Raw genomic sequence first — 19662 nt, forward strand, 5'->3', positions numbered from 1 at the left:
CACTACTCTCGTCTTCTCTGCGCACAGCAAATCATATGGAGCGCACAAAATAAAATCCCCATTTTTTTTTCTTTAGCTGTGAGGCCGACGCGCGAACCACTCATCCGCCGGGCCGCCCATTCATAGATATTAATCATTACATTTTATTATTACTAAATCATTTATGTGTAGTAGACATACACCTGCTTATGGCAGGTGTGATACTGGTGTGTGCCCATACCGAGCAATGATGATGTTGCTCACACCAGTACTCAGTGTGCTCAGGGAGGTTGTCTTTCTGCCCAGACAAACAAAAAATTAGAGGGAACATTGGTCGTAACTCAAGGACTCCCTGTGTAGGTTTCGTGATAAACTCCCTTGTGTGGCTCTAGAGCTCTAGTTTTTCCCCATTTATGCGCCTCGCCTTGAACGCCATTTCATCAGCAGCAGTGATTGAAGCCCACAGACGGCAAGGGCCAGAGTGGGAGCGCTGTAAGATTCAAACAGATTGCATATTTTGCATGTCATCACCCCCCACCGTCGCCACCCCCTCGTGTTCATCGTGGGCTCACTATGCTACTTTTATTCCAGAGCACCGAAGCCTTCATTTTACAGCACGCCTTCATCAATTTATTCTTGTTGTTTGTTTCTCCATCACTGGGCAGCTTGTTGATAGGAGGCCAATGACATTTGGAATATTGCTTGTGGTATTGAAATGAAGCGGAGGGGTTGAGCCATTTTGGCATTTTCAACAGCGAACCAAAAAAAAAAAACTCGGGGGAAGAAAAAAAAAATCAATTCAAGGCCATTAAGGGTGGAAAACACTATTTGAAAATCTGCAGTGTCGTGTTGTGGTAATATTTTCTTTTTGACTGTAATAAAAACTGGCTAAAACCAAGATGTTGTCTTTTTAGTTCTCGCTTCAAAGAAGTATCTACATTACAGATGCAGGGAATGAAATATTCAAGGTCTTCAGACCAACACAAGAGAAAGCATCAATTTGTTTACCATTACTTAACAGAGCAAGAGATGGAAATGTAAAATTAAGACGGCAACATTTAACCAGCCATTTATTAGTCTACATTTCAAGGGGCAAACCTCCTGTGATCTACCTAGTTCAAGGAGCCATGGGAAGGGGGTCATTCGGCATTGAGTTCGGAGGGAGGGCACCTGAGACGCGTCTCGAAGGGTGCCGAAGTGAAGCTGTTCAACGTTAAAAGACTTAACAAGCAGCTCTAACGGGTCATTTATGTTAGCGGAGGCGGTTTGGTACCCTACTTAGATCCTGGTGGGACCTTAACAATTGTTAAATGAGTCAAAAATGCATGTTCAAGTGTCAGTATTGCAGTGGGCACATTAGGATGTCGCCGTACAAACGAGACATTGCTCATTAAAAAAAACACCCCTGGTCTTGAGCATAATGTGATATTTGTGTGTTTTTATGTGGCACTTATGTCTGCCATAAGTGGATGTTAACAATTGTATAGTCTGTATAACCAAGAAGCCACCCTCTGTTTCCTTTAAGAGTCACAGAATACTGAGATTTTTTTTCTTCTTCTTCTTGCTTGCAAGGAATAAATTAAAAAGTGTTGCAACCCACTGTGTATTGTGTGTGGGCGCATGTCTGTATGTGTAAGTACCATGTGATGGGTCCATGTGTCCCAGTGTCTCAATCTGCTCCACCAGGTCATTGGAGTTCCACTGACTCATGCCCAGGAGCATGGCACTTTTTCCTTCCATCACATCTGCTGGGGCGCACATAGAAAACACATAAAATCAATGAAACTAAATGTCAGACTGCAAACATAGATTTTCGCTCATAACTCAATCTTGTAGTATGGTGCGGTAATTGTTCGTGATGATCAAACATTCATTGTGGCATCGTTATTTTGTTACATCAACAAATAATAATTTATAATGATAAAATAAGGTGATAGGACAGTTTAGGCGGATCTAGGCAAGGAAGATGATCTTTAAAACCTCCAGACTACTGAGGGAATTTGTGGTAACCTCAGTCTCAGTCGGCAGAAGGTCCGCACCTTGTGGACTGCCCGTGTGTGGCTCCAGTTTCTTACCTAGTTCTACAATGTCTTGTGTGTCTTGTGTCTGTCTTGCTACTGCCACCAAGAAATTTCCCGAATACGGGATGAAATAAAATTCTAATCTAATCTAATAGCAATGAGCGTATGAAAACGATTCAAATCGGGCACTTTAATCTGTCATAGGTCAAGTGGATATTTTGGTTAAATGAAAATAAAAGACCAATTATTATAATATATACATTTTCAACTATTATTCCTTACTTTATTTTTCATATTTTATGTACTAAAAATATAAATGAAGGCTGATTGAACACTCCTGTCCCCAGTTTTCGTGTTGATCAAATAAGTAGCACACATCCAAGCTTTTCTAATTGTTTTCAGATAAAGGCATAGTTTTAGCTGTGCATTTTGAATGGAGAGCACCCCCAGTGGTGGTGGCAAAAAATACATAGCCAGGACTCTGTTGGACATTTTGCAAGGCTTACGGCAAAAAGATGGGCAGAGGCAGTCAACATGTTTGTTTTGGTTTATTTTCAATGAGTCACGCAATTGTCGTGGGGGAGGAGAAAGTTGTCAGAAAATGACAGATTCTTTCATTTCTCGCCCTTGCTCCCACATACACCGACGTCCTGCCCCAGTGGATCGAGCAGCTAAGGTGTAAATGGTCTCCGTTTGTCACTGGCGAGCAAAATGGTCATTTGGGGCAGTGCGAAAAGGCAAAGTGAAAGCACTGCAGTCGATCCATTGATAAAATTATAGTTGGAGCGAATGCCACAATATGCAGTCCTTCTGAGGGTGGGAGGGTGTCTGTCTGAGTTAGACTGCCAAGAAAATTTGGGACCTACATGACGGATTAAGTGATGGATTTTTCATCCATTGTGTGGACTTTAATCAATCTAAATGTGTTTGTGTAGTCTCGAGCCCTGATAGATGGACAACTTGGCAGTGCCTGCAGTTATTTCAGAGAAGGCTGCTATGCAAATGCTGAAATAGAAGGCCAATGGAAAACAAGCCCATGTTTTCAAAAAAGAAAAATTACACTTGATTATGATTATGATGGCAGAGGTATCGTTTTACAGTTTTTTTTTCTCGTAATCAAACTGGATCAGTTGGAACAAAAACCTTTGTGGAATAGTTTGGACACCCCTGAATTACAAGAATGGGACCTTTTCAAGCTTTCTCTTATGAAAGAAAATTCCAGTTAATTATTGATTGATTAATCTGACGTTTGTGACTTTTTGTTTTAGTTATTTAGGAGCTTTGAAATAAAAAGGCAGTACGGGAAAGTGGAGGGTAGGAGTGAGGAATCATAGAGACTGCTAGTCTCCAGGGTATGGGGTGGGGGGCGGCATCCTTCAAGTCGTCAGTTTGCAGTGAGCAGACACTGTGATGGTAGCTACTGCCTGATTATTAAATGACCAGTAAAAATTCCTGGATTTCTTGATCTCATCAGCAGGCTTAGCTCGAAATTATGCAACATCTTTTTTTTTTAGCCTTGCGTGGTTTTTGATGACGCACAATCAGATGAGATGGAATGATTTTCCGCCCAACACGTGAAGGTTACAGAAGAACGACAATAAGACAGCACAATAGTGTCGTTGCCTCAATCCATTCCAAATAATGGGAAATTAATGTTTGAAGAACACTGATATACATGGTACCGGGCGATATTTCTTGGAAAAATAGTTCAGTATTTTCATTGTCTTTTCAAAATATTCATCTGTCAGGGTTCAATATGGCGAAAAGGTCAATTTCCACAATAGATTTCAGATACAAAATGTTATGCTGGATGGCCTTTCTAAAACAACTGACAAGCAGGAATTGAACACGGCTCCCCACAAAGGCAAATTTACAAAGGGTTAACTGAGAGTGCTAATCATATTCGTATTAATAATGAGAGCAAGAAATAAAGGCATGGCATTAGAATTCGATAATTAACTAAAACATACAGCATCCCTTCTGCGTGGTGTTATTTCCGGGGAAGGACCATTTAAATGATGTAATGTCCTCACTGATGTAGCTGTGATAGCCATGATGTAGTCCAACTGTCATTACGCTGCTGCAGATAAATCGGTCCTTTGAGTCTCTCTGCAATGCTTTTGGCGACCATAAAAAATGTATTCCAAGAGCTTTATTAGACTTCCGAACCAACAGCAGCTAGCTTGTCCTACAATGTAAAGGTCTTGCTTCAGCGAGTTACTGGTTGGATCTTTTATGAGGTATTGGTATTTACCTTAGTTTTATTGTGATATTTCCGCAAGTGACGGTATGCAGTATGAAGGTAAAAAAAATTAACGAGCAAGTTATAAATGCAAAAAAAGAGATGCAGAACTACAAACATTTATGTTTAAAATGGAAATATTTTTATGGTCAATTTTAGGTGTCCGCAGAGTAAGATTATTCATTTAGATAGAAAAGGTTTGGGGGAAAAAATGCAATGCAAACCCGAACGTGGTGTTTTGTTGTTACTTTATTTCTGTGTAAGACGTGAACTACTGGCAGGTAAATTGACATTTATTAATATATTAATTTTCCTGAACTGGATCCAGATTGTGACATCAGTGTGAATGATGATTGCTACCGGCTTTCCAGTCAAAATGATCTGGATCGTTAGCGCCGTCAAAGTCAGCCAATAAATTCATGTTGGCCCTGATGGTGGTATTCAGCCAAGTATTGTTAGAGGTCGAACTTGGTGAAAATGGTTGCGAGCCGCTGATCTCCACAATCAAAAAGAAACGTTCGTGACAAACTTCTAGGTCATCTTTTAATCAAACTTGGTGTGCATAACGACTACATCGCCCTGGTTCATGTTTCAACATCCTTAATGAAATCAAATCAGGAAACACACGTCATTCAACTTTCTTTCACTCCCAAAGCCACCTTGATTTGCAAATAAATCCCACATGAGCTCAAATCTGACACAGCTCAGAAATAAGCACACGATAGCTCCTGCAGTTCTTGGAAGAGTACAATAGACGAATGTGAGACGAGAATGTCTTTCAATATGACATCCTTAGAGTGAAGCAAAAGAGTGACAAGAGTTTGGATGTGTTTAAAAGCGTTTTTTTAGTCCAGAGCCGACCTTGTAGTGCTGAATTGTTTGAGCTTCTGCTTTTACGATAACTCGTCAAACTTCCCTGACCTGCTCACAAGTAATGACAGGAATTGAAATGCCTCCAATTTTGTTCCTGCCATAAGTAAAGTGCACCTGGTTCAAATTTGGTGGCAATCAAGCAAAAATGAGCTGTGTTTTCTAAGGACTGCAGGAAATTGCCAACATGATGTTGGTTTTGTTCCATGTTCAAACCCAATTTGTATCACAAATCGGCTCAGAGGATATGCAGTGCCTTGTTGGGAAGAGAACTCTTAATCTAGCATTATGTGTACAATTGTGCCACCGGGCTTTGAGGAAAATGATTACAATTCCATTATTAGACATTGGAAAAGCAAATTCAAACCTTTCTTCCCTGGAGAAACAGTACAGTGTTTCCAGGGTTATGGGGGGAAAAGGACTGTCAAGGTTTTTTTTTTTTTAACGCCTTGCATGCACTGACAGAACATAGGCAATTATGGACCCCTTCATGACAATATGATAAGAGAGAATCGGAGTGGGGGCTGGTCGACACAAGGCAAGAATGCCTGCAGATGGAGAAAGATTTGGATCTTGGAAAAGACATCGTGGGTGAGACAATCCGATGAAATTGAAAAGAGGAACGATGCCAGATGGATGGATGGATGTTCTTCAGACAAAACCTACAAGCACAGGAAACTAAATTGCAGGCCCCAAAACAGCAAAAGCACCACCTATGACTAAGCCACACGAAAGGAGTGCCCTGCTAATAATGCTAAGTGACAATCCAGAGAAAAGAAAGGTCACTACCAAAGTGTCTGTCGCACTGAAGAAGCAGATTGTTTCTTTCTGGGCTCAGTGTCATCTGAAAATGATGCATGGACTGCTGCTGTAGAGGTGATGAACAAAATGTTTACATTCAAGCTTGACGCAGGAGCAGATGTGACGGCGATGTCATAGGCCAATTTTGATGGTATGTTTCTTGGCAGCCGGGCTTCCAGAAACCATTGTTCGGTCCGGGGAGGATTCCGGAGGTACTAGGCTTCACCAGACTGGAGCTTAAGCAGGGAACCAAGCAGACATTGGAATTGATCTATGCTAAAAAAAACTTGAGTATATCTATGCTTGGGTTATCTGCTGTATAGACATGAACGCCTTCAAAACAACCTATCTCATGGTTTGTAGTGGGTTACCCCGTGTGCGGTCGATTGGTCGCCGGTCTTTTGGTCGCAGTCTTTTGGTCGCTGTCTTTTGGTCGCCCAGACCGCGACAACGGGTGACCAAAAGACCGGCAAAAAAACAAGGTAAAACAACACGGTCTACGCATCAATAAAAGCCAACAATGGCCATGAGCAGTTTCACTGAGCCGACGTGTGAGTGTATAAGAGTTTGTATGTACATGCGTTGTCCCTTTAAGAAGCTACGTCAGGGTCTTAACAAGTTCTCCAACAAAAAACAATAAAAGTCGGGGAAATTTGGAGCTTTTCTTTAGCCTAATAATTACTAGGGCATTAAGTATGACTAAATAGTAATTCACAGTTTGTATTTAGGGAATTTGAGCAACGATTTAAATGGTAATTATCAATAACCTTCCAGGCGACCAAAAGACCGGCGACCAATCGACCGTGTACCGGGTTACCCAATGTTCAAAGAGCATATGGCTGCCACGAAAAGTACACATTACCGTCTGTGGAGCAGAGCCTCGGGATGCTCGGCGAAGCAAAAATTTTCATCAACGTAGATGCTAAATAGGGTTCTGGCAGATTCCACGGACAGATGAAACAGTGAAGTACACCTCATTCGCTGCACCCTTTGGTCGGTTGCACTGTAACCGGCTTCGCTTTGGCGTCAACTCCGTAGAGTAGTACTTCCAGCGTGCAATGGTAAAGGTCAAAGAAGAGCTGGAGGGTGTGCTTTGTCACCTGCTGGTGTGAGGACGTGATCAAGAGGTGCAGGACTATCACGTCCATGTTTTGCTATGGAAAAAGGAAAGGGCGAACACTCCAAAAACCAAATTTTGGACCCTTCCTGGGTCTCAGCATCAGGCAGCTTCCCATACTTGATCAAGATGGAAGCCATCCGAGAATTGATGGAAACCATAAATGAGAGTGGGTTAAGAGGCAGAAAAAGAAAGCGCTCCTTGATCGCCTCACAGTTTAAAGGACTGTGTGGTGGTAAAGATACTGAGCCAAAATAACCCTGCCAAACGAAATTTTAAATCAGAGTGAACAAACATGCAAGACTTGGCAAGTGGATGAATAAGAATGACTGCGAAGCATTTTACATTTTGATTCAAGCATTCATTTCTCTGCTATCCGCGTATTGTATTCAACTTTCATAGCTTGACGCAGCCCGCAGCAGAATCTTATCTTCATCAGCTGCTCAGTGCGATACAATTTTCAATATTTGTCTGAACACGTTGAGGCGCCTGCTCATTCCCGTGAATTTTAACAACGAGATGTCTTCCACTTTTGTTTCTCCTCAGTCTGGAATCAGTTAGGTGGTTTGTCATTTGCGACCAACCCACAATCGCATTTGTTCCTACAAATTTATTCTGCAGAGTCGTGCTAATATTTGACCGTGAGAGGCTGCAGCCGCAGGGCCCCCACGGCTCGGCTGCCAATTGAATCGGCGCCTTGTCTATCAGCACACGCGCCGGACAAATTTGCAGCGTTGTTAATCCAAATTTGATGGCCTCCATTTGCATAACAAGTCAAAATGACAGGCAGAGCGTGAAAGGAGATCGACTGCACGGAAATGATGTTTGTATGCCAAGTAAATGTACGACGCTTTGTTAATGAAATTGTCAAATTACAATGACCGAATAGACAACTTATCAGTTATTTTTATTTGAACAATTCGAATTCCATTTCAAGCTGTGTTGAAAACACAGTGATGCCCTTTAAAAGAATGATTAAATATATCTTCCGGGAGGAGTTTGACTGAGTAATATGAGTTTTGGAGAGTGATGAGTATATATTCAAAATTGTTTTTGAGCGATGCACCTAAACACTTGGGAAATTCGCCTTTTTGTTTTATAGCAGCATTTTTTAGATTTAAACAAATTGGGCACTTTCCAGAAGAAAAATAAAGACTCAGTTCTAAGACCACATGATCAAAATAAACAAGAAATGTGACATTTTACCTTTACGTTGAGTTGGAAAGCAAAAATAGAAATAACAGGTACATATAATAATCCGCAGTATGTATTTAGGGAATTTGAGCAATGTTTTAAATGGTAATTATCAATAACCTTCCGGGCGACCAAAAGACCGAGTACCATAAAGCTGATAACACGAATTGAGACCAATTTAGAGTTCTCACCTTTAGCTGATTGTGACATGGTTGTGAAGTTTGTTGACGCCTTATAAAACTTCAATAATAAAGCTCAACTAGGTCATGTGAGAGACATGCCATTCTGTTAAAGAGGAAATATTTTTGGGCCTTTTTTTCTTTCTACACTATTTGGTTTGTTGTTATTATGTACTTTGTTTTTCCCATTATTCCTGTGGCTGAGATTACGGGTGGTGTCTTCATCAGCATATTTCATTATGAGTGTTTTTAGCCTTAATACGAGTTTCTGCTCAAGCAGTAGCACTGCCTTGGCAGTTATCTTGCTCTGTCCTAGTCCATTCTTTCCTGGCGGCGACTTGACAGGCCTTCCGCCAGTAAAAAATATAGTTTATACATCACCAACTTGACAGGTTTACAGCCTGTAAAAGAATATAAATAACAACTTGAGATGCTGCATTTCAGCACACAGCATTTTCAATGTTTTTATAGCTTAAATACATAGATTTTCTGCAAGCACGTTAGACCGAAAAGAATATTGAAATGAAATTAAATATCTTAAGAGTTAATATACTAGATTTCAATCTGCAATTTTGCCTCAAGGCGACGATGCAAGAGTGAATTTGTCATGTGGAGAGCAGAAAGATTTTCCCGGATGTGCCGAGCTCGACTTTGAACAGTTTTTTAGCCGACGGCAAAACGCATTAATGCATCTTTAAACATGTAAGGCTGAAACGGTTCATTGTTGACTTACTGAATATTTACTCTGATTAGATAGTTTCGTATTTCAAGGTACACACATTTTTTCCTTCGACTACCTTTATATCCCGAGTTGACTGGAACAGATGACAGAACTCATTAGGAGTTTATCAACAAAATGAAGCTACGCTCCACTTTACATGTTTTTTTTTCCCCAATCAAATCTACATTTGATTAAGAGCTACACAATGTTCTACTGAGGAATGGTTTTAATTTCACAAAAAAAGGATTTCCAAGATTATTGTAAAATGATTAAATTGTGATTTGAGGGCTATAATGTAAAAAGGAAAAGGATGAAATATTAGAGGGAGTCCATTTTCAATTGCAAAAATATATTTTCTGATTTAGGTGTTCTAAATTATTATATTACTAGAAAAAGTCAGAAAAAAAAAAAAAATGACAACAGAGTTCTAAATTACAAAATTAAGTATGCAATTATAATTTTATTACATTAAAAAAGTACATATCTGTAGAGTTAATATGATAACACAGTCCCAATTACAGGGAATAAAAATCTATTTAGAATATTTTCCTTGCACTAAAAGAGTCAAAAATAGTATAAAAAATATATTTTTAAAAATAACATCTTAACCTGATGAGAATTTTTTGTCTTGGACGGAAAATAAAATAAAAAATCCCTCCTCGAACTTCCATTTTTTTCCCTCTCGCCAAAGTGGATTCTAAAGCCCAACTTTACTTGCGAGAACATAATCGAAATGTTGATATAATTATTAGACATCACACCCAACACATCCTGTACTGCAGTGTCGAGATGTTTCCCGTTACCAACATCAAATAGTCACTAAGTGCAAACAAGTCTCGTTGCCAGCGTAAATATCTCCTTGTGGAAATCTCCCTGCTTACAGCTGCCTTATTATTGGCTGAGTAAATCCCCCTACATATAATTACTGGCCGTGCTTCTTTTGTTGTAAGCTTTATTTTTGCTTATTGGCATAGCCATCGATAAGCACTCACGGTGGAGCTGTTTTTTCATTAGCTACTCGCCAAAGTTAAATTCCAGGAATTCTACAGGGATTGTTTTCCTGTGTGCTTCATTAGTTGGAATGACTTGACTGCCGACTTAATTTAAATACATCTAGTTTGTCGCCAATTAGTCGCATACACCAAAAATAAATGACTTCTATTCTTGCAATGAATTAAATGGTTAAGGGGTTAAGGATAATGTTACCAATTTACCCCTTTCACCTGAGCGACTTTTATAAAAAATGAAATAAAATTAAACATTTTGAAAACTGATCAATTATAGCATTTAATAAAAATGTCCTTCACATCCACATTTATTTCTTCTTATCCTTTAACGCATTGCATTTACTTTTTAAAACCCGAAAAAGTATTTTGTAGTTAATTATTGATAAAATAAAAATTATTTGTTTGAAAAAAGGGCACTAATAACAATATTCATATGCTATACCTTTACTTCCTTTAATAATCTTCCCTGAATGGCTGCTAGCCTATCGCATGACTCACCTGCCAAGCATGCAGTGGTCATTTTAATAAAACCAGACACATTTCCCCCCAAAAAACATCTGAGCACACACTTGAAATGGGGAAAAAAAGGGAAAACACACACACACACACACACACACAAAACAAGCAACACCAACCTCGGGCGTCGAAAAACTCTTCATCGGAACTGTCCACAGACTCCTGCGCAATCTTCTGCAGACACCAATGAGGCGCACTGTGCTTCCGTGATGGACCTGGAGGGTCACAAGAATAACAAAAGCAGAAAAAAATGGAATAAAACAAATGACATTGACAAAAATTTGCATTTTAATTCAAACAACCGATATTACAATTTTATCTGCAAGTTTTCCAAGTGATGCTCCACTGTGTCATTATTTTCCTTTAGTTTCAACAACAACAATTTGGTCTCAAAGTTGTGCACATCAGCAGTGAAATTAACCAAAAACTGTTGTTGCCATTCCCGCACGGGTTAACTATTGTGTAAATATGATTAAATAAACTAAACAAAAATCTGGAGGCTTTATGCTAACACACAAATAATTTAAAAAGCAGCACTGCTGACTGAGAATATAACAATACACACAGGCATATCACTGGCTTATGAAACTTTTCTTCATGTATTATGCATGCCTGTGTTTTACATCCTCCCAGTGGGTGGCCAAGGCACGCACACACACACTCCAATGGTCAATGTCAAAGAATATTAGAGCCCAAAAAATGAGCTTGGTCATAGAAGGAATTAAAATCATATTTTATGGGCTTTTCCTCATTAGAGTTGCAGCTAACATGAAATATACAGTACAGAATATTGTAAATCATCCCAATAGGATGTCAGTGAAGAAGATTAACATTCAGTGTGGGTTACAAATGTAATCAATAGACATTGTTTGGAATGGAATTGGATGAAACCAAATTGATTTTTAGCCTTACCTACCATGAAGGTTTTTTTTATTATTATTATGATTATTACTCTTCTTGTGTGCGTCCTTTTGGATGAAAAACCTCGGCAGCCACAAACGCTGAGCAAGACGAGGCATCATTTGTTGTGGTGACGCCCCTCAAAAGGCACAAAAATGACAGACTATGTTGCTTTCTATTGATTGCATGCAGCGTGTGCACGATGGATACACGGAAACATGTCGATACTGTTTGAACTGATTCAATGTGGAAAAAGACAAAGCATTCCTTACTCAGCGTGTTGCATCATCGCAACACAGTGATTCATAACATTTTGAGTTGAGCATGAGATAAAGTTGATCATTTTTGTAAACACACAAAATTGAGGCACTTTAACAAGTATTTAAAAGGCAAATTTAAAGACAAGTATCCACTATTAAAACGGTCCATTTAAAAAAAAAGCTAAATCCATGACATAATTGCTGAAAATGTGCAGAGGATGGACGGAGCTGACTGAATGATGGTATAATACCCACACTCCTAAGCCGCCAGAACTTGCTATTAATATCTCACCCTCCAATCCAATCAAAACTCAATGTGGCACGATCGATAGCCGCAGTCGATGCGAGCCAGACGCCTACGTTAATCTGCCCTCCAAAAATGTCAAATGAGTGGCGCGCATCACACAATTAGACTGCCAAACACTATTGCACGCTAAAAAAATGACATCGTCCGTCCTTACTTTGCAATAATGGACATCCTCACTCCACAGCTGGGATGTCTAAAGCCGTGCTCAAGGGCCGATGTGGGTGCAGGATTTTATTTCCCACAATAGAGCTCAGAGAATTTAACCCAGGCGTGTCAAATTCAGTTTGGTTCACGGGCCACATTCATGCCAACTAGATCTCACGGGAGCCAGACTAGTATATTAAAAAGGTATCATAATGGCTGCCATTTAGGGGGTTTGTTCATTCGGCAAAATGGATGGAACGTCGACCGCCGTCAACGGCACTTGATTTGGTCGCTTTCCGCTGATTTGAAGGATTTCCAAGTGACTTCTTGTTGGTTTTCAGCCATTTGAAGGTTCCTTGGCTGCCAATGATTGCGCCATTTTGAGCAGCACTTTGTGGAATAGTTTCGAAATCCCTGTTCGGCTGTTGCATCGTTGTGTCCTTGGAGAGTCTTTGGCACTTTCGATGGCATGCGCAGTCAGATGTTAGGCTGAAATCAAAGTCATAGCAATACTTGTTGCTCCATTTTGCTTTCTTTTCTCCTGGCTTCTCCCCGGGTGGGATGTTTTGTTTTTTTATTCTTGTTTGTAGGTTTCCTAAACAGGAATGGATCTTATTCTTGAGTCGCCCTTTTACCTCCTAGTTTACCTCACAGGATTCAATTGTTGACTTTTTATTTTTTGGTCTGTTTTCATTCTTTGGTCTTTCCCAATTTTAACATTTATGTCACAAAAGCAATTATGGTTGTTTCTATGTTTTCTCCTTCTTCAACCCTAGATTGTCTTGCTAAATTGCACCAGATAATTTTTTCTCTTGTCTTCTGTGATGTTTATCAAAAGATGCCAACCTGGATACAGACGATGTTAATTTGGTCATGATTTCTTCTCTTGTCATCTTTACAATCTTGATACTCAAGCATTGTTGATTGCTTTTTGCTTTTGCACTCAATTCCTGGGTTCTTTTGTAACTGCTTTATGCTCTCATTTTTATTCGTTTAGGGGCTCGCTTTCTTCTCTTTGTGTGCAACATCAGAAGCCAACAAATGTGTTTCCATTTCCTTTTTCTTCTTATCTTGTGCCTGTTTCGGTACTACAATTTTTCGCATCTCATTTTCTGAACCGCTTTATCCTCACTAGGGTTCTCAATTGGTGGACAGCCAATCACAGGGTACAAGGAGACAAACAACCATTCACGCTCACACTAGGGGCAATTTAGAGTGTCCAATAAGCCTACCATGTAGGTCATTGGAATGTGGGAGGAAACCGGAGTACCCAGATAAAACCCACACAGGCCCAGGGAGAACATGCAACTCCACACAGGTGGAGCGACCTGGATTTGAACCCCGGTCCCCGACTGTGAGGCCGACGCACTAACCACTCATCCACCGGCCGCCTACAATTGTCCTCCCTCTTCTCAATGATTTTATAAACAGCAGATTTTGCCATCTTTGTTCATTTTATCCTCGTCTTCCTCAGCTCCACCCGTCCTAATAATGTGATTGCCGATGAAGGATGCATACAACTGACATTCTGTTCCTACTCCGCTGAGGAGAATGTGCAGTGGGAACAATTTCACCACGGCTTGTCATTTTATTTACAATCGCAAAATTCACATCATTCGGCTGGAAAAGGAGGCAAAATGTCTTTCTTTTCCCAATGTCCATCTGCTGACCCTTTCGTGCTTAATTCCAGGCAAACATGCAATCAGCAGACCAACTCAAAACTCATCCCACCATCCAACCAGCTAGCCTGGAGATCCATCACCATATACTCAACATCATCCATCCTTTTCTGACTCCAACCACCAAGCACACACACATCACCTGACCCAACTATCCATCTTGTAAACCCATACAAAACCCAAACAACCCGGCATTCGGCATTCAACTGACAACTCACTGGTCCATCCAAGCAATCCATCATTGTAAAATCCGATGCCGCCAGTGTCTTGCTCTGTCATTGACCTGAAACATTAAGTTCCAGACACCATGGCCTCACCATGACCAACATTCATAACATTTCAATTAAGGTAATTTGATCTGTTGAAACAATGCAGCAACAATCATGAACCAAAAGGCATCAGCTAAAACAGCAGTCGCCATTTAAAATTACACAACGCTGAATACGCTACACAATACCTATAGGGCTAAATAATAAGCTGTGGGTTGCGGAAGTTCCACGTTAGCATTCAGAACACAGACGGGGGTTTATAGGCGCTGCTATTTTTAGCCCAGCGCATAACAAAACAAGTCCAAGCTCTGTTATTCAATTGGAAAGCAAATGAAAAGCAAAAGTTCCAGACTGACAGCCTTTTATTTAATAGGAGAAAAATAAAATTCTCAGGGGGGCTATAACTCACACTATTAAGTGGAAGTGAGAAAAAAAGAGACGAGCTGCAGAGATAACACACATGACTGTGAGCAATTTGGAAAGAGAAGGTAAAATTGTCTGTTGTTCAGACGTTATGGTGATACTAAGAAAATGTGCCGTAAGGAGAAGTGCTGAACGATCACTTAGAAGGAAAATGTCTGGTTTGTCTTGAAATAATTGCATGTACCCAATAAAAGCATGAATTGTTTAAAAGTACAACCTGTGTATGATATGAATTCTTGACATTTATGCATGTTTGAGTGCACAAATTATCAATTTTCAATAAGCCAACAGGATTTTCACCATTTTAAAAGTCAGATTTGGGTTCTCTGATACTAACATTAACCCACCATTAAAGATTTTTGCGTGTATTGTCAACACGATTTAGTCACCAAAATCTATTCCACAACCCTCGCTATTACTTCAATAGATTCAATTCCAAATAATGCATACTTAAACCTCTACACCAATGACAAGAAAATTAAATATTGTTCTTTGTCATAGAAGAACCAGCGTGATTATAAATTTGAATCTACCTGTTGCCAGTTGAACACAAGAATAACAGCTTTTGTTTTGAATAAACCAGGGGTAGGGAACCTATGGCTCGGGTGCATATGACTCTCCACTAACCTGTGAGGTAAAATATGGAAATCACTAGTGAGAGAGCTGAGTCCCGAACGCACTAATAGGAGCGTCACTGTGGTGTTGACAGTACCTGTACCACCACTTTAATCACAATTTTGTGTTTTATTACTCTTCTGCATGCATGATCTCATTGATACTGATTTATTAGCAACAGTATAACAATGTTGTCAAAAGAATTCAGACTTTTTGTACTTTAAAAGTGGTGAAATGACATTAAAAAAAAAAAAAAAAAATCACACATTTTCATGTATTTTTGCTTTTCAATTCTGAGAATGGCTCTCAAGAAATAACATTAGAAAAAAAAGATTTTTTTATGGCTGTGTCAAAAAGGTTCCCGACCCCTGGACTAAACCATGCAAGAATTTGAAAGTAAATTGCGATGATGTCATCAATATTACAAATCATGTACTGCATAGTTTTTCCTGACTCGTTTTTGTTAGTGTCTTGAAGATATTCATTTTATAGACTTGAACTAATAAAAAAAGTTGGGAAATGCGAATTGAAGAAAGCAAGAAAATGTGCATGTGCGTGTGAGTGAGGCTGTCTGTCCCAGAAGCAAGTAATAAGGTAGAGGTATTATACGGACCCCCCGCGGCAGATTTCTTCCTTTGCTCTCTCCTCATCGAAAAGGTCAGAGAGCGCAAATGTCAGAGGGGGGTAGGGGTGGGCTTCCGTGTTGAGGCAAGTCAAACACGCCAAGTTGATATTGAATCGCCCCAGGACATTTTGGAACCAAACAACAATATGTTTGATACAATGACAATATTGAGCACCAAAAGAACACCGGCGACCAATGTTTACAGACAAGGAAAATTATTTAAAACGGCTTATGCCAAAGCACAGACAAAGAAAAAATAAAACACAAAGTAAACAGTACGTACTACGACACTAATGAGCTCATCTCAATTTATTTTGTTTAGTCGGTGTTCATTACAGTTCCGAAATAAAGTTAGTCGTGAGGCAGGACAGTTTATGCTCAAACATATAATCGATGTGAAACTTTTTACATCAACTCAAATGTGTGTAATGATTTCAGAACTGTGAGACATACATGCTAACCACTTTTCACAGCTTTTACATATTTGTCAAATATTGACGGTTAATTCATCTTTACAAGTGTTAAGTGGCCCAACACTTGTTTTTCTTATCAGGCTGAAATTTGAATTATGTAAGGTAAGCACACCTCAACTCCTGAATTATAGGTATATTCAAAACTATTTTTTTTTTATTCATAAAAAATAAAACGCATGTAATTGCAAGTTAATCATGGACTGCATACGATTAAAACTTCTAATAGCACTAGTTTACACACATGTATATAGATACATATTGTTTAGATTTAGTTTATTTTTCTGAATCCGGGAGGGAAAAAAACTGAAAACCATGAAAGCAATTTGTTTTTTCAAATAACATCATCAAAAAGGTCTTCACTGAGATGAGGCTTCTCTTGATGGTTAATGTGGATGCCTTCACTACAATCATCCGCATGTTGAATCCCGGGTATATGTACACTTTGATCCCTCGAGAACACATTACACAAAGCTCAAGTGGCAAAATCCCAAATGAGGGCAAATGGAAGCAACAGCGAACCTCATTTGTTTTTTTACCACGACATCACAGAGACAATGGAAATTCTTAAAAGGCGTATAATTAGGAAACATTTGTGTGTTTCTGTGTTGGGCCATGTCCTTTTCTTAAAAACAAACATCAGCCATTAATTTTTTTCTCTTTTGTTGAGTCCTGGAATATTCAGGCAACAACCTGTTGTTTGTGTACTATTCTGCAGTGTCTAGTAAAGCAAAGATAAATACATTAAAAAGGGTGGATGTTATAAAAACACTTTTTTTCCTATTTGATTCCTGCATACACACAAATATCAGCACACAATTTGCCCAAAGCAGGCTTTATGTAACACCCTAAAATATAGTCTTTAAACCCCAACATCAGGACTAAAAAGCCTCGTTTTAAACCACATCTCTACTACAAACCATCCATCAGAGCCTCGACCTTAGTTTTAAGGTCTACTTGAAATCCTTAACTCTGGGAAGAATCCTACATTTTGCTTCACCTGGCTGAACACTTGTATGACTGTTACTTAAGGCATTCATTCTACTGTAAATCAAGACATCACCCTCAACAAAATGATATATTCTGTCCGGTCTTGAACATCTCTCCTAGTTTAACCTTAACATTTGAGCAGATCGCAACAGTATGACACGGGGAGATGTTCACATTCCAGCAGATCGAGGCACTCGGAGGTACCTGTTAACAGCACACGCAGGGCGGGCACGCATGCAGATGTTTCGCTTACCTCCTCCTCCTCCACCACCTCCTCCTCTCCTCGCTTCCTTGGACATGCTGTCCTCGCCGGAAAGATCTCTTCTCCTTCTCTTGACCAGTTCACGGCGAAATAATGAAGGATAAGGCTGCGCAGTTTAAAATTTTTTAAAAAAAAAAGCTCCGGTAGCACACCGACGCGAGCTTGACGCCGAAGCCGCCTGGTGCGCCTTCTCTCGCGGCGTTGAGCTACCGCGCTCCTACCCTGGCATCCACCTGTGTCAAGCGGCCATCCGCTCGCCCCCTCCCGCACCAGCAACACCGCAGCCGCCGCGCATACTTTTGGGAGGGTTTGTTGTCTCTGTGCAGACTTGGCTCACATGGCCACCCAGCAGAGCTTCCTCCCTCCTCCACCTCACCCCCTCTCACCCCCTCTCACCCCCGCTAGTAAATCCAGAAGAGATGAAGAGAGTGCCGGTCTACAGCGCCACTGTCTCCAGCGGTGCGAACGTCCGAAGCGGCTTGAAGGGCGTCCGTCCCCTCGGCGGTCACCACAAACAAACAAATCCTGCAATTCCGGTTTTTTTCTTCTTCTCGCGAGTAGTCCGTGAGTGCAGCAAGATGGTTGCCAATTAACGCCAATCAAGTGCAACCGGTCACGTGCAGGTTTTTGATTTGGATTTAGACTTTTGGACGATAGATGCTTTTGGTTTGCCATGTCTATTGATGTGACTGATCTGCAACTTTACTGCTGTCAACTAAAATGAGAGATTGATATACAACTTGAACTAAAATGAGACATTTTTATACAAGAATACAGCCTTAGGGCAGCCCGGCGGCTGAGTGGTTAGCGCGTTGGCCTCAGAGTCGGAGTCCTGGGTTCAAATCCAGGTCGATCCACCTGTATGGAGTTTGCATGTTCTCCCTGGACCTGTGTGGGTTTTCTCTAGGTACTCTGGTTTTCTCCCACATTCCAAAGACATGCATGGTAGGGTGATTGGAAACTCTAAATGGCCCTTAGGTATGACTGTGACCGTGAATGGTTGTTTGCCTCCTTCTGCCCTGCAATTGGCTGGCCGCTAATTCAGGGTGTCCCCTGCCTCTGGCCTGAAGTCAGCTGGGATAGGCTCCAGCACCCCCTGTGACCCTAGTGAGGATAAAGTGGTTCCGAAAATGAATTAAAAAATGTAAACAGCCTTTTCAATAGCAATACACTGTTGTAATCACTATATACGTATAAGGTTTCAAAATAACACAAGCAGGAAGTCTTATACAATCTATGCATGAAATGATAATGGAGCAGATTACTGCCCTGAAATGCAGCCATTATCTGCTCAAATTTGACAAGACACGTTTTATCCACAGCCCTATTTCAGACCCTCATGGGCTATAAAATAAAAGACATCAACCCACACACACATCACAGTCAACTGTTTAAGCACTATCTACCATCAACTAATGTCCCCTGATGTCCTTCCTTACTTCAACACCACAATGAATGGAGAATAAAATGTATTTTAAAAAAAACTACTGCTACCAATCATATTTACAACATGGGAAAACAGACAAACTACATATTTTCAGTCCTCTCTTTAAGGAATGCCAGAAATGATTCCAATTGTTACCAAATGGAACCCATGTAGTACAATACTGTAGACAGACAATGCTCCATTGGCAATAGATTCAGTTTTTGTTTAGTTGACACCAATTTAACCGTAAAGCTTGTTCATGGAGCTCAGCACAAAAGAGAGCTAATTCAATTAACTCTCTCAATGAGGTATTGTCTCCACATATTCCACGTTCCAATAGGCTACCGCCACTTTTTTTCCATGTGGGTACACATGAAGTATTCATTAGGAAATTGTTTATTCAAATGTATAAAGCACACCGGGATTTAAAAAAAAAAAGGATTTGCTGACAGCGACAGTTGACTCACACTTCATCATATTTAAAGTTGCATTATCAGCTCAGACTTGACTGAATTCAATGGATTGGACTTCACTGTCTTTTTCTGTTTTAGAGAAGGAAGTGGAGTAATCGATAAGTAACTTTTTATGTTGTTTTGATCCAAACATTTTGCTAATGTTGATGTATGGATAATGAAATGGGTTGTT

General features: G+C 40.1%; 1 protein-coding gene across 2 annotated transcripts in view; it reads right to left on the reverse strand.

Annotated features, from left to right (window-relative positions):
- Positions 1 to 17967, reverse strand: part of pitpnm3 (PITPNM family member 3) — a 47745-nt gene extending 29778 nt beyond the window's left edge. The window contains exons 1-3 of one of the 2 annotated variants that reach the window (XM_077610623.1): positions 17583 to 17967; positions 10767 to 10862; positions 1620 to 1727 (exon numbers count right to left, since the gene is read on the reverse strand). In XM_077610623.1, the coding sequence (XP_077466749.1) occupies positions 1620 to 1727; positions 10767 to 10862; positions 17583 to 17628 (250 nt within the window). In that variant the 5' untranslated portion in view covers positions 17629 to 17967. The remainder of the gene's footprint in view (positions 1 to 1619; positions 1728 to 10766; positions 10863 to 17582) is intronic. The other variant, XM_077610624.1, reaches the window with a different exon arrangement.
- Between the last annotated feature and the right edge of the window lie 1695 nt (positions 17968 to 19662).

The sequence above is a fragment of the Stigmatopora argus genome, chromosome 10 (assembly GCF_051989625.1).
Source record: "Stigmatopora argus isolate UIUO_Sarg chromosome 10, RoL_Sarg_1.0, whole genome shotgun sequence".
Lineage (NCBI taxonomy): Eukaryota > Metazoa > Chordata > Actinopteri > Syngnathiformes > Syngnathidae > Stigmatopora > Stigmatopora argus.